The 14501-nt window shown below is 37.8% G+C and overlaps 3 protein-coding genes across 3 annotated transcripts; 2 read left to right on the top strand and 1 right to left on the bottom strand.

Annotated features, from left to right (window-relative positions):
* The first annotated feature begins 1760 nt into the window (after positions 1-1760).
* Positions 1761-9555, top strand: LOC133725573 (ATPase 10, plasma membrane-type-like). The gene is made up of 22 exons (XM_062152863.1): positions 1761-1920; positions 2381-2463; positions 2547-2666; positions 3501-3599; positions 3689-3826; positions 3913-4047; positions 4253-4432; positions 4579-4785; positions 5055-5174; positions 5344-5463; positions 5557-5679; positions 5815-5919; positions 6187-6331; positions 6538-6702; positions 7010-7248; positions 7372-7404; positions 7500-7581; positions 7935-8095; positions 8219-8392; positions 8569-8751; positions 8874-9046; positions 9151-9555. The coding sequence occupies exons 2-22, from the start codon at positions 2398-2400 to the stop codon at positions 9242-9244; spliced, it is 2862 nt and encodes a 953-aa protein (XP_062008847.1). The 5' UTR covers positions 1761-1920; positions 2381-2397; the 3' UTR covers positions 9245-9555.
* Positions 9556-11021: 1466 nt separating this feature from the next.
* On the top strand, positions 11022-12049 carry LOC133742157 (uncharacterized). Its single transcript, XM_062169842.1, has one exon. It carries the CDS (start codon positions 11137-11139, stop codon positions 11824-11826), a length of 690 nt encoding a protein of 229 aa, XP_062025826.1. The 5' UTR covers positions 11022-11136; the 3' UTR covers positions 11827-12049.
* A 146-nt stretch (positions 12050-12195) lies between these two features.
* On the bottom strand, positions 12196-13084 carry LOC133730971 (triacylglycerol lipase OBL1-like). The gene is made up of 3 exons (XM_062158462.1): positions 13012-13084; positions 12589-12884; positions 12196-12429 (listed from the first exon to the last, which is right to left on the bottom strand). Exons 1-3 carry the CDS (start codon positions 13082-13084, stop codon positions 12196-12198), a joined length of 603 nt encoding a protein of 200 aa, XP_062014446.1.
* Positions 13085-14501: the final 1417 nt, after the last annotated feature.

Below are 14501 nucleotides of genomic sequence, written 5' to 3'. Positions count from 1 at the left end.
ACTCTTACAATCAATTTTTTTTCATTTTGTTTCTTCAAATCCTCCAAATTACATGAGACAGATTATACAAATATGTAGAACACCCATGACCCAAAAAGTGGATCTCACATGTTTTGTGCCATTACCCCATGCAATTAATTATTTTTCGATGAAGATAGAACAGTCACATGTTACTTTCTAAATGCAGTTTCAGCTGGAATAATTGTGATAGACAGAATACTATATAAATGAGAGATTATTAGCTAAAAACAATATATAGTGAGATTTGATTGTTGGATATTCAACAAACATAAATGAAAAATGAAAGAAATGGCACTCTGTGCTTGATCCTTTTTTTTTTTTTTTTTTTTTTTTTTTTGGGCAAGACTCTGTGCTTGGTCTGATCAACAATAAATAGTCAGAAGCCGGATCAGAGAGGCATATTTTTAGCACACTTTTAGTTAAGAATGACGATTATTGTCGCGTATAGACAAAGCCTAAATTCCTGCATCAACGGCATAAAAGTCTACTGAGAAATAGTCTGAGCAAAAATAGGAACACCTAATAATACAGGTGTGGTCAATGTTCATACTTAATTAGATCTTAACCAGATTGTATATACGATCCTGTCAAGTGTCAACTGGAGAGAGATACGTAGGTGGTTTTGGTAGGTATGGAAAAAGCTAGTAGGTATACAAACTTCAAAGCAATTAGCTCTTACCTGTTTTGGGATTGAAAAGGATATTAGTGTTTTCAAATCTTCCTTCCTTATACTATATAGATATTGGGGACCCCAACCTTCTCAAGTTTGGAGGACGGTTAGAATGCTCTGCTGGGTTTTCCATGCTCTAGCTTCTTCTTGTTTGGCTTCTGAGATTGTATGAGCAAAGAGAATAGTGGATGTGCATAAATGCTTTGGTGGGTGTGGGGGCAAAGGGAACCATTTCATTTGATTTGTAATATACAACCATAATTAAAACAAGAAAAGTTAAGTACAACAAAGGATACAACAATGTGTCCATCTATCCATCCAACTTGAAATTTATCAAGTGTTTTTTTTGTCCAAGTACGGTGGTCACCAAATTTCGTCATCAAATATGCACGAGTGTGTATCTGATCAAAGGGAAAAAATAAAATAAAATTAAAGAATGGCTAAAAGTTTCAATCATTTTCAACAAGATATCGACATAATTTTGACTCAATTAAAACGCAATGTAAAACTTTCGACAAGTAGTCATCACATACTCTGTTATTCAGATATACAAACGAGCAGCTAAAAAAATGCTGGAAGAACAGATTTTTAGGTTTAACGAGTAATTTGAGAGTCTACTGCTTACGATATTTCTCGTTTTTTAAGTAGAAACTCGAGTTGCGGTCCAAAATCTTAATTAGGGATATCCTTTGGTGTCACTCTCACAATCTTATGTAAGACGTGACTAATGCAGGCAAAACAAATATTTGCAATAACTGGTAACCACGTTGGGAAATAGTTGCTAAAAATTCCGTTACTAAAATTTTTGGAGGGAGCGAACGTTAGGTTCAGAAGAGTCAGTTTTTGAAAGGTAGTTGTAGCTGAACCTAACGGTCCTCTTCTCCTTGCTTCCTCCTCAGTTTTGGTCTCAGACTCCTACACCTACTCGCTCTCCATCCAAATCACAATCAAATAATCAATCAAGATTCAAGAAAGACGAGAACCCGTTGAAGAATGGCGCGACCCATATTAATACAACAATGTGGATCATTAGGATCACCCGCTTTTCACCCAACCATCAGTCAACTACCGAATCGATTAGATGTGTTGAGGCTCGTTCTAGTTACCTTACCCACTTCTTATACAAACATCATCACCCTACTACTTCCTCACTTCTCTTTAACCCACTTCGTCGCAGAGGAGGAAGAGGAAGAAGGGAACCTCTTCCGCTTCCTAAATACTTGGATACTGTAAGTGGTTTGATTTTATGCACAGTTCTGATACTGGGTAGGATTTATGTCTTGATTCTGTTATGTTGGTGTTGAGTGCTTGCAAGTGAACTAAGTGGGATGCACTACTAGTGTTTGTGAAAATGGCCGACTTAAATGCCGTTGGGATTTATATCAGAAGATGTGATATCTCAAGTGGAAATTGAGTTTTTTTAGTGTTTGTTAGGATTTAATTACTAGTTAGAACTAGTCACGAAGTGGGTACATGGTAAGATTTGAACTTGAGGAAAACCCGGGATGGGATGATTGAGTGGATTTATGATTACTTAAGCTGCATGTGGGTTGTGAATTTTCAAATGTTGAGGATGTATTGATTAGTTACTTGTTTTAGTCGTAATGTTGATACTGTACCTACTTCAACTGTGGAACTGATGCTTGCCTGATGTTGATGGGAAGCATTTGATTGATTTCTTGAATACAGGATTGGAAGCTTGAATCATGGCTGAAGATCTGGACAAACCGCTGTTGGATCCTGAGAATTTCAATAGAGATGGCATCGATTTGGTACGTTTTCATGAGCTACATTGCAGCAACCACGTTTAGAAATTCATTCCCTACAGCATTTTGAATCATTTCATGTATTACAGGAACGCTTACCCCTGGAAGAAGTTTTTGAACAACTGAGAACATCAGCAAGAGGACTTTCATCCGATGATGCTGAAGCCAGATTGCACATTTTTGGCCACAACAAACTTGAAGAGAAGACAGTAAGAACCTCAGTTTTGAAATATGCTTTCTATACATTCATTTCTAGTGTCTGCAGAAAGTAGAAAAGTCAATTGCAGCTTAAACTTAGATTGACCGAGTTAAGAGCTTGGTTATTGAGTACTACTTTAGACTTGAAAAATTTTGGGTGAATTGGTGGACAAGTTTCTCCAGGGTGGGAATTTAGCATTATTTTAGACTAGCAGTAATCCAGAACCAAGAATATACAAATGAGAAAATTCAAAAAGTCAAAGACAAGGTTCCTCATGAATTTGCTGATTAGAGTTTCTTTCAAGGAGTTCGTTTGAAAATTATCGTCTTCATCTCCACTATTTCAAGGTTGTGTGGTGGGGCTGCATGTATATGTGTTATTTTGTCAGCATATTTCCACCTCTGAATGTGTAGAAGAGGCTACCTGTGTTGAGAAGTTATTAGGTTGACGTACATTGCTGTCTTATTTCCTAATCATTCAGGCTTTTGAGTTTTAGTGGTTCTCTAATGGGCTAACATTCAAATGCTGGTTTTATTTGAGACGTAGTTTTATTTACCCATCAAAACCTGCTTAAGTACAACAATTATGATTAAGCGACAATTGAAAAGAACTAGCTTTCTAGAGGAACCAGAAAATACAGTATACTGTCTTCAAATAGGTTATCCAGATTTTAGGTTCTTTTTGAATTGACAGTGAATTGATCGTGAAAATTCCTTGGTACCATATAGCAGGACTTTGTCCCAAATGAAAACAAACTTGCGGTTCTAGCATGCATGTTGATTGGTCATTAAGTTTATATTAAAGTGTATTCCTAACATTATTAAAATCCCGTACTTTTTTGCAGGAGAACAAAATTTTGAAGTTTCTTAGCTTTATGTGGAACCCCTTGTCATGGGTTATGGAAGCTGCAGCAGTTATGGCACTTGTCCTTGCTAATGGGGGAGTAAGTAGTCTTAAACTAGCTATTTACTTTCAATTCAGGTCAAATTAAATATGATGTGTAACTTATTCTGGAATGAAATGATGTTCCAGGGTGAGGGTCCTGACTGGCAAGACTTTGTTGGGATTATTGTCCTATTAATAATCAATTCAACAATTAGTTTCATAGAGGAGAATAATGCGGGAAATGCTGCATCAGCTCTTATGGAACGTTTATCTCCAAAGACAAGGGTATGTCTCTTTGATTGATGCCTTCCGCTCACAGAGTATCACCTGTTGCACACTATGGCTCATTAACTCACACTTTTTCAATGCAGGTTCTCAGAGATGGGCAGTGGCAAGAGCAAGATGCAGGTATTTTAGTGCCAGGAGACATAATTAGCATAAAGCTCGGGGATATAATTCCAGCTGATGCTCGTCTACTTGAAGGAGACCCTCTGAAAGTTGACCAGGCATGTGCTAGAAATCCATAGTGCAATTTGTTCTTTAACAATGGGCAGTTACATAGCTCTCGCTTTTTCTTGGTTGACCGTTTGTTGGCTTAGGAATGTACATGCGTGCCGTATCTAAAAGAGATGCTTGTAATTATCCTGCTTGAAGTTAATATGATCGATAGTATAAACTATGAAGTAATATTATTGGTTTTGTTTTTGGCAGTCTGCTCTTACAGGAGAGTCTCTGGCTGTCACCAAGAGGACAGGTGATGAAGTATTTTCTGGTTCAACATGTAAGCATGGAGAAATTGAAGCTGTAGTGATAGCAACCGGAGTTCACTCATTTTTTGGAAAAGCAGCACATTTAGTCGACTCCACTGACGTTGTGGGACATTTCCAGCAGGTGATTATTGAACCTGAATCTATAGCCTAATAGGCTAATACGTTTTCCTTGATAATAAATTCTCCTATGACATAGTTCATGAAAGTTATAATCACTTCACAATCTTAAAAGTCATATTGTGACATCAGTAACATGATTTTCTGCAGGTCCTTACTGCCATTGGGAATTTCTGCATTTGCTCTATAGCTGTGGGAATGGTTCTTGAAATCATTGTCATGTTCCCCATACAGCAACGTTCTTACAGGGATGGAATCAACAACCTTCTTGTTCTCTTAATTGGAGGAATTCCAATTGCTATGCCAACAGTGTTATCTGTGACACTTGCAATTGGTTCTCATCGACTATCTCAACAGGTGCATCTCTTTATAATCTTAACCCCATGTTATTCTGGAAAAATCATCAATTTTATGGTCAGAGTTTCTGTACGTTTTTATAAACTGCAAATTAATTTGTGATAATAATGCTATAAGTCTTACCTAAGAAGTCTATGCACTTGTTACAAGATTTGCTTGAATATTTAGAGAGAGAAAAAAATGTTATGCTTTGATCTGTTAACCAATATAACATCAATCCCAGACATTCATAGTGATATTATTTTCTTAACTTTTGTTGTTTAATTAAGGGTGCTATTACAAAAAGGATGACAGCAATTGAAGAAATGGCGGGAATGGATGTCCTTTGTAGTGACAAAACTGGAACTCTTACCCTGAACCGCCTCACTGTTGATAAAAACCTGGTTGAGGTATGGAAGCTGACCCCATGAGAATTTCTTAATTTCAACTAGTTCATTACTTGGAATTTACAGTAATTTTCAAAATCATGGAGCAAAATTTTAATATTAGGTGTCCTTGACATGGCATTTTTTTGGGGATATGGCTTAGTTAACATATGCAAATTATGTACTTTTGCAGGTTTTTAACAATAATATAGACAGAGACACAGTTATCTTATTTGCAGCCAGAGCAGCAAGACTGGAGAATCAAGATGCAATTGATGCAGCCATTACCAATATGCTTGGTGATCCAAAGGAGGTAGGGATAGAAAGTGCACTTCAATCCTGTTGTTCACTTGTTCTGTTTCTTTTCTATTATATTCTGGTGCATAAAGTACCCTTTCATCTATAGGCACGTGCAAATATTACCGAAGTGCATTTTCTGCCCTTCAATCCAGTGGACAAGCGTACTGCCATTACATACATCGACTCTGATGGTAATTGGTATAGGGCCAGCAAAGGAGCTCCAGAACAGGTACTGATATGTTGATAGTGGATCCCTTTGGACATGATAATGGTATATGAAATATATCTGCTGATTTGAAATTGTAGCACTTCCAAATACTGATTTCTATTCCTTTTCCTTTTCCATTTTCATCATGAATATCAGATTCTAGATCTTTGCCCTGAGAAAAATGAGATTGCTGGAAGAGTACATAGCACCATTGACAAATTTGCTGAAAGAGGCTTGCGGTCTCTTGGAGTTGCTTATCAGGTATGCCATATGGGCTATGTTTCTAGTCCTTTCAATACTAGTGTGAGAGTTGTAATGAACAAAAGAGGAATTAAATGTCACTTGAAGATAGAAATCACAAATTTAGGCAACACCACCTCTTGATTAGCACTTGGAAAACCCAACCTACTTTGGGTCGATCTTCACTTCAGTCCCTGAACTTTGGAGGAGTTAAAATGAATTTAGTCCTTTCAATTATTCTATTTTCATTTCTGACATATCTCACCTCCCATATTGCTATACTTCCAGGAAGTTCCAGAAAAAACTAAAGAAAGCCCTGGTGGTCCTTGGACATTTTGTGGGTTGTTGCCCTTGTTTGATCCTCCGAGGCATGACAGTGCTGAGACCATTCGTAGAGCACTTAACCTTGGAGTCGCTGTGAAGATGATTACAGGTAACCTATCATATGACACATCAAGGGCATACATACAAAAAGCCAACCAGTGTAGTTTACCCAAGATGCTTTACTCATGCTTGCTTCTTCTGTGATACTCATCACTGATTTGTAAAGACCTTTGATTATCATGTCTTTCGGTTATTATAAATGGCCATCAATGTCAAAGACAGATAGTGATTCTTGAAGTCCTATTCTCAAATTAGGTGACCAGTTGGCAATTGCGAAGGAGACAGGGAGACGGCTTGGTATGGGAACAAACATGTATCCTTCCTCTTCATTATTGGGCCGCAGAAAAGAAGAAGACCACGAAGCCGTGCCAGTGGACGAGCTGATTGAGAAGGCAGATGGCTTTGCTGGTGTCTTCCCTGGTATGTATAATTGAGTAACTTCCCACTGAAGCAGTTAATTCTATCAAATTATATCATTAAAATTGCTTATTAGAGAAGAAAATGAAGACAAAGGCATCTTCCTAGGATGAGAACGTGGGCTTAACTTTCTGAAGTCATGATAAGTATGAAAACTAAGGTCAATTCTAGATGCACATTTAAAAAGGAGACAGCTTACTGTGTCGGTGGGTGGTGTTGTTTATGTCTGTATGTGACATTCTCTCACATATATGGTTCCATCTGTGGATTACTCTTGTCTCATAACTTATTACTGCTTTGTAACTTTCAGAACACAAGTATGAAATTGTAAAAATCTTACAAGAAAAGAAGCATGTCGTTGGAATGACTGGAGATGGTGTTAATGATGCACCTGCTTTAAAGAAAGCAGACATTGGTATAGCAGTGGCAGATTCCACAGATGCTGCGAGAAGTGCTTCTGATATAGTCTTAACGGAACCTGGCTTAAGTGTCATTGTCAGTGCTGTCCTGACCAGTCGAGCTATATTCCAGAGAATGAAGAATTATACTGTACGTTTCAGTTGGAATATTTTTTTTTCTTATTCCTTGTATATTCTGTTTCATGACTTATCATTTGGTTTCTACATTCGTTAAATGGTACCGTATAACTGATTAGGCCCCATGAATTCGCAGATATATGCTGTTTCCATTACCATTAGGATTGTGGTAAGAATCTCAATTTTGAAATTATTTTATTAGACTCAACATTCGTCTGATTTTGTTTCAACTCCCCATAACGTTTTACATTCAATTGTCTGCAGCTTGGTTTCGTGCTTCTTGCATTGATATGGGAGTATGATTTCCCACCTTTCATGGTTCTGATTATAGCAATACTGAATGATGGTATGTTTTCAATCTGCGGTAGCTGTAACATTTATTCCTTTTAGTTGAATAGGATTAAGCATCATGACCAAGGCTATGAACTACAAACCTTTTCTTTTCCCATTTACCGGAAGCTGTAGTCAAGGAAACTCAATGATTGATTTCCAGCACATATATCAAAATAAAGAAGGAAGCAAAGAAGCAAATATTTTTTATTCAACTATTATTTCATTAATTAGAAAATTCAAGTATTAGTTTAGCTTTGTATATATTTCTTATTGTTGTCATCATTAGAAGTTTATGACATCATTAAGAATTATGACCCTTAGACATTTAAAGCTAAATCAGTACACTGACTGTGTATTCAAATCTAGGGACCATCATGACAATTTCCCAAGATCGGGTAAAGCCCTCTCCAAAGCCTGACAGTTGGAAGTTGAATGAGATATTTGCAACTGGCATTGTCATTGGTACATATCTAGCTTTGGTTACTGTGTTATTTTACTGGACTGTCATTGAGACCACCTTCTTTGAGGTATGAAACAGAGAAATGCTACTTCTTGATTTTGTTTATTGGGATTCTGTGTGAAATGAACATCAGGAGACATATTAGCTTGGATTACTTTTTCCAGTGCTTATTAATTATCTTCTGCTGCAGGACACCTTCGGCTTAATGTCTATATCCGACAACAGTGAGGAAGTTTCATCTGCTGTATATCTGCAAGTTAGCATCATAAGTCAAGCTCTCATATTTGTTACCCGAAGTCAAGGATGGTCATTTCTTGAGAGACCTGGAGCTCTCTTGATGATTGCATTTGTTGTGGCTCAACTGGTATGGTTTCAGAAAATAAACATGTTTTATTTTATATTTCATTTACACATTTTAACTTTCCAGGAATGCATCTAAGAGAATTTGGTTCCAAACCGACTTTTACATATATGCATCAAACTTGATTATAAAGTTCACAGAAATCAGCAGCGTTATATTGTTGTTTCTCTCATATTTAGGTGGCTACTCTGATTGCCGTCTATGCGGAAATCAGCTTTGCTTACATTAGCGGCATTGGATGGGGATGGGCTGGAGTCATATGGTTGTATAGTTTGATTTTCTACTTCCCCTTGGACATTATCAAGTTCGCAATTCGCTATGCCTTGAGTGGAGATGCCTGGAATTTATTGTTTGATAGAAAGGTATTGCAATCTTCTAAGTTCCATTGTTATTGTCTACTATTGGCTATCACTAGTCTCTTTGAGGACTAGCTTTGGAATGACATGACTGTTCCTAATTACTATTAACTTTTGATTCTCAACAGACAGCTTTTACTGCTAAGAAAGATTATGGGAAGGAAGACAGGGCAGCTAAGTGGGTACTTTCTCAGAGAACTTTACAGGGGTTGCATGACATGGAGTTCAAGGCAGGTAGAACTAGCCCCAACAATTCTGGTTGGATTGCCGAACAGGCCAGACGGCGCGCTGAAATAGCCAGGTAAGACAATCTGGCATTTCTTCAGCTTTTAGAGTCTGATTACTGGTTTCCATCCCATCAATCTCGTATACACTACTTGGTTAAATGACCCTTGAATGTCACAGGTTGGGAGAGCTACACACTATGAGAGGACATGTAGAATCAGTAATGAGGCTCAAAAATTTGGACCCGAACGTTATTTCCGCCCACACAGTCTGAAGCCAATACATGGAGACAGTAGTATTCAATTTTCTGGTGAAAGAAAATTCTGCAGCATTTGCTCACATAATTGATGTTTGGGTATATCTGCAAAAGAAATTGACATTTGGTTACCAGATTTTTTTTGGGATGGCATAGGTAACTCTCTGTAATGTTGTCAATTTTTTGGGTGCTAAAAGTAAGGAGTATATTTTCCTAGTATTAATTTGTCGTAATTTTCAATGTATACAAGGGGACCTTCTGTTTTTGTGTAATAATTAGGCTACTTGAAACTAATAAACCCACATGATAGAGTGGAATTTTCTCTATTATTTCCCAAGATCAATTTTCCAACATTAGCCAAAACTGGTGCAATACCTTGTGAATTCAAAAGCCAATACACGCTCACTACTTGATGGTGGTAATCTAGCACCGTTTCAAAGTTTCTGTTAGAAAATTGACATCGGAATGGTGTGCTCCTTCCGTGTAAATATCAAAATTTCATTGGTCTCCGGACTACCATGTGCCAGTGCCATACAACTAATATTCTCTCATAAGTAGTGTAACTCTTATGGAGTAAATAGGAGAACATCAAATATCTTCATTAATTGATGTCTTACGCAATGTATGTAGTCCACTTCTTATATCTCGTATAGACATTAATTTACTGAATAGGAGAACATCAAATATCTTCATTAATTGATGTCTTACGCAATGTATGTAGTCCACTTCTTATATCTCGTATAGACATTAATTTACTGAACAACCACTCCACTAGGCGTTCTACATTTTGAGTCTTAAAGCTTTAAATGTAAGATTAATTGTACCCCATAATCATGGATGCAACAGACATGAGGTTTTTCTTTTGTTTTTTCTTCCTTCTCTCTTTGTTGTTGTTGAAGTAGCCTCACCTGAGTTTTGTTTTGTTTTTTTTTTTCTGAAAGGCTTTTTTATTTATTTATTTATTTTTCTTTCTAGTACCAAGATTTGCAGCATCATCACAACCAAATTTTTTGTGCTTCTAAAGACGCTTTTTTCACTCTCCCGATTTGGGAGTCGGCAATGCTTTCTCCACCTCTATGGCGAGTTTTTCCTGAGCTTAGTCTTCGATCTGAGGCTTTATGTTTCATTTTCATTCTCTTTTTCTTTCGTCTTACCCAATTTCTCTCCAAATTCCCATATCTACTTTTACATCTCTCATCCTTATACAACTCCCCCTCTCATCTTATATCCCAATTTTTTATGTTTTCACCGTCCCGCCCTCACATTCTTTCATCAGAGTCTCGACATGGATCTATACACCTAAATCTACGCTTGGCAATTGCTGCCATACTGATACTCCACCAATGTCTGTGGACGTCTCTAGACCAATAGCGTTGTGTTGCTTAGAGAGTTAGAGGCAGTAAGATCATATATTGTTGTAGGTCACACAACACACTCATGTATTGAATTGATCTCACTCAACATGTTTGGAACCAACAACAATAATTTGATAAGCTTAACAAGTTGAGTTTGGCTGGTGAAAAGAGTCGATCAAAAAATTACTGTTTAGGCAATCTTCATCATTCACCGTTCAAGAAGAACTTCCAAGAGTGATAGAGTACCAATATTTTTGACCCCCATTATTATGCAAAAAGGATCCAAAGTAATTCAAATAAACCTTTTTTTGACTTTTCCTATCTCTCAGATGGGACCCACCAAAAAAATAAGAACGTTGGAAGCAAAGAAAAAGGGCACTCTCTCTTTCTCTTATTTGACCGTTGCAATCCAAAACCTTTAATTGCAAAGTGCAGATCAAACTCCCAATTTACAAGACAAAGCTACAGAATCCGCACTACCCTTTATTAAATCTCCACACAAAGTAAACGTTCTCAGTCTCAAATCTCAGCAACAACAACAACAACAACACAAAAATGGCAGAGACTATTATGCATCAACAAAGCGCCGCCGTAGGGGGTAGAGTTCTTGATTCTCTCCTCCACGCCCTCAACCCCATCTCTCTCCTTCTCTCCCAGAACCCAGTTCCGGGATCTGAACATGAATACATGGAGCGAGGGCCAAGATACAAAGCGTACGCGGAACTCAGAGAATCCAAGCTAAGAAGGAAGTATGAGCAAATGAGCCAAGATGATGATCAGCAACTTGAACAAGAGCAAGAATCAAAACCGACTCCTGTTAAGAAGCAGGTCAAGTTTCAGGTTACTGTTCCGAGTAATGTGCCCCGGAAAAGGGGTGCGGCTAATTCCTCCTCTTCTTCTGTTGTTGCTCAATCTGTGCCTGATTTCTCGGCGGTGCTGAGGAAGGAGAAAGAGAACCGTAGGCCGGCGACGAGGCTTGAGATGACTCCGCCGTGGTCGAAGGGTAACCACGGCGGGGTTTTGTCGAATTCGAGAGGGAGTAAGTCGGCGAGTGCGGGGGAGAAGAACAGGGGCAATAATGGAGGAGGGTTGATGGCAAGAAAGAGCTATGCGAGTCTTGAAGAACTGAAGGGTTTGTCTTCCATTGCTGCTAGTGCTATTAATTGCGGCGGCGGTGAAAACAGGGCAGGTGGGAGGATCGGTAGAGCAACGGCCAAGAATGTTTTGGGTTACAGACACTTCTGATTTCTTTCCTTCTTTACTGAATTGAGGTTTTGTTTGGATTGATTCATTTTTTTTTTCCATAGATTGTAAAGCTATGCATACATTTTTAACTACTATATGAGTTTGATATGAATTGCATCTGTTCAAACAGAGAGGCTTTGATGATTTAATTTGGGATTGTTTTGCATTGTAACTACCAGTGGAGTTTGATATGAATTGCTTCTATTGTAGCAATACTTGATAATGGAAATATTTCAAGATGTGGTAGCTTTAGTATTTGTTCTCCCTTAATTTAATAGACTCCAACATCATAAACTAAACTATAACAAACCGTTCCCAAAACTGGTGCATATACTTGACTGTGGTAATCTAGCATCATTTGAGAGTCTCTTAGGAAGAGGACACTTGAATGATGTAATCCGTAAGTGAATGTGCCGTCATGCGAGGAAACACAAGTCCTGCTATCCTTGCCAAAATGGAGAACCACCCTTCTGCATAATCTGGCCCATATATGTAACCCAATGTCATACTTCTCATTAGCTCCCAAGCAACATTCAGAATTTCTGCCATCAGATGTCTCATTCCAAAGTAATTTCTGTTTGGCCCCTCCTCCTCCTCCATTTTCTTCAAATATATATGAAACAAGATCTCTCAGTACTAGAAAATGATAAGGAAAAAACTAATCTTGGTTGTTAGAGTGAACAGGATTCAGTATGAGTTCAATTAAATAGCAAGGCAAAATTAATTTCAACGAAGTATATATCAAAGACTTGGAAGACATACTTGTTCAATATATAGACTGTCATAGTAAAGACACACCCCAAAATGCTTATAGAAGCAGTTTCGTTCATCATAAGGCAACCTGGGCAGAAAATCATTGCAGTAGACAACCCTGAAGTACTTTGGGACCGGATTAATCAAATGTGCCTCAACGTACCTCCCCAGCTGGCAATCTCCTATCCTTTGTTGCGCAAATGTGTAGACACCAAGCAGCCTTTCCATCACATTCATCTCCCCATGAAACACCAGCACCGAGGTGAACAATGAGGCAAGAGCGCCACCTAGGCTATGCCCCGTAACTGCGAACTTTGCATTTTCAGGAACTGAGCCCCATTGTCTCTATGTCGCCCAACACGGCGTACCTAAACAAGTCCCAGAGGCTTCCCTTCTCTGGTAGTAAGAGCAGGTAACTGAACTGGTCATTACCATGACCATCATCAGCATCTTCTTCATCTTCAAGTACTCCATTGATGTAGTTCTCTTGGGACTCGGAAGCCATTGAATTGTGTACACTCAGAGTCTGAACTAGAGAGAGAAATGAATGGGGTGATATAATAAGTACTAGCTGAGGAGGGAAAGATCGAAGAAAGCAAAGATAACTGTTACGTACGTGTACAAAGGCTGCAGAAACCCTGTGTTGCCTGCACACCGCAAAGGTAAGGCAGTAGTACGTACTCTGCCGATCGACATCTGCCTCAATTGTTCTAACATTCTATTCATAAATCTGATCATATAGTCTCTTGGTACTTGTAATGACAGTACGCACGTATTCGATTCGGCAAGCACATGTAGCTAGGTGTGTAGCTGATTTGTTATGAAGACACTCATCCACATGGCATGATCGAGATGGAGACTTATCCACGCTAACTTGGCATCAACAATGAAGACCTGCATGTTAGAACAATTCTTAGGTTCACCCCTGGGTGAACAAGCATATTCACCCCTATTATCGATTAACTCACTTTTACTTAATAAATTTATAATCCAACGGTCCATATCTTAAATTAACATTTAAAGATCATCTCTGTAAAAAATCAATCGAATCGGAAATCGTTTAATTATCTAATTGAATCAAATAAATGGACGGTTCTAACAACACTTACTGCTATTATGATGAACCGTCCATGTATTTCATATAAATGAATAATTAAATGGTCTTCAATTTGATTGATTTTTTACAGAACTAATCTTTGTATTACATTATACAACTTGAATGGTTGGATTAGAAAATTAAAAAGTTATTACACGTTAATTATAAGAGATGGTGAATATGATGTTTCACCCCAAGGGGTGAACCTGAGAATTGTTCTGCATGAACGTTAAGTCATTGTGAATCAGATCCTACAACAAAAACAGCTTATAACAACGAATATAAAAGAAAAAGAACTTGATATTTGATTTTTCTGTAAAAAAATATCGGGTTCGATCGTATGGTGTATAGTCCCCTTCTTACATCCGTTTTGAGAAACTGAATATTAACTATCACGTTCCCATTGCCCGTTATCCTTGAATACCTGTTAAGTCCTTGTGTCTATATAAGAATCAGATGTACGAAATCAGAGAAAGAATTAAGTTTTTATATCCTATTCGATCTATAAATTTGTATAGATTGGGTATGAGACACGGATGACAATGTGATTTACATACTCATACTGTCATTCAAATCATACCGTCCCCATAGTCGTAATTAATTTCTAATGATTTCGAGTACAAGCGTTTCTTCATGATCTAGATGATGTTGCCCCTTGAGTCGAGGCCTCGAGGGTGGAACCAGAAACTTATTATAGGAAACATATGTGATAAAAATAGAAAATATAGGGATGCATGTATATCCAAAATCTCTCAAAGTTTTTTTTTTTTGGTTGAAAAATCTCTCAAATATATATAACGATTTAACCGTTTAAGAGTTAAATCAA

The sequence above is a fragment of the Rosa rugosa genome, chromosome 1 (genome assembly GCF_958449725.1).
Source record: "Rosa rugosa chromosome 1, drRosRugo1.1, whole genome shotgun sequence".
Classification (NCBI taxonomy): Eukaryota; Viridiplantae; Streptophyta; class Magnoliopsida; order Rosales; family Rosaceae; genus Rosa; species Rosa rugosa.
This window is presented reverse-complemented; position numbering and strand designations above follow the sequence as displayed.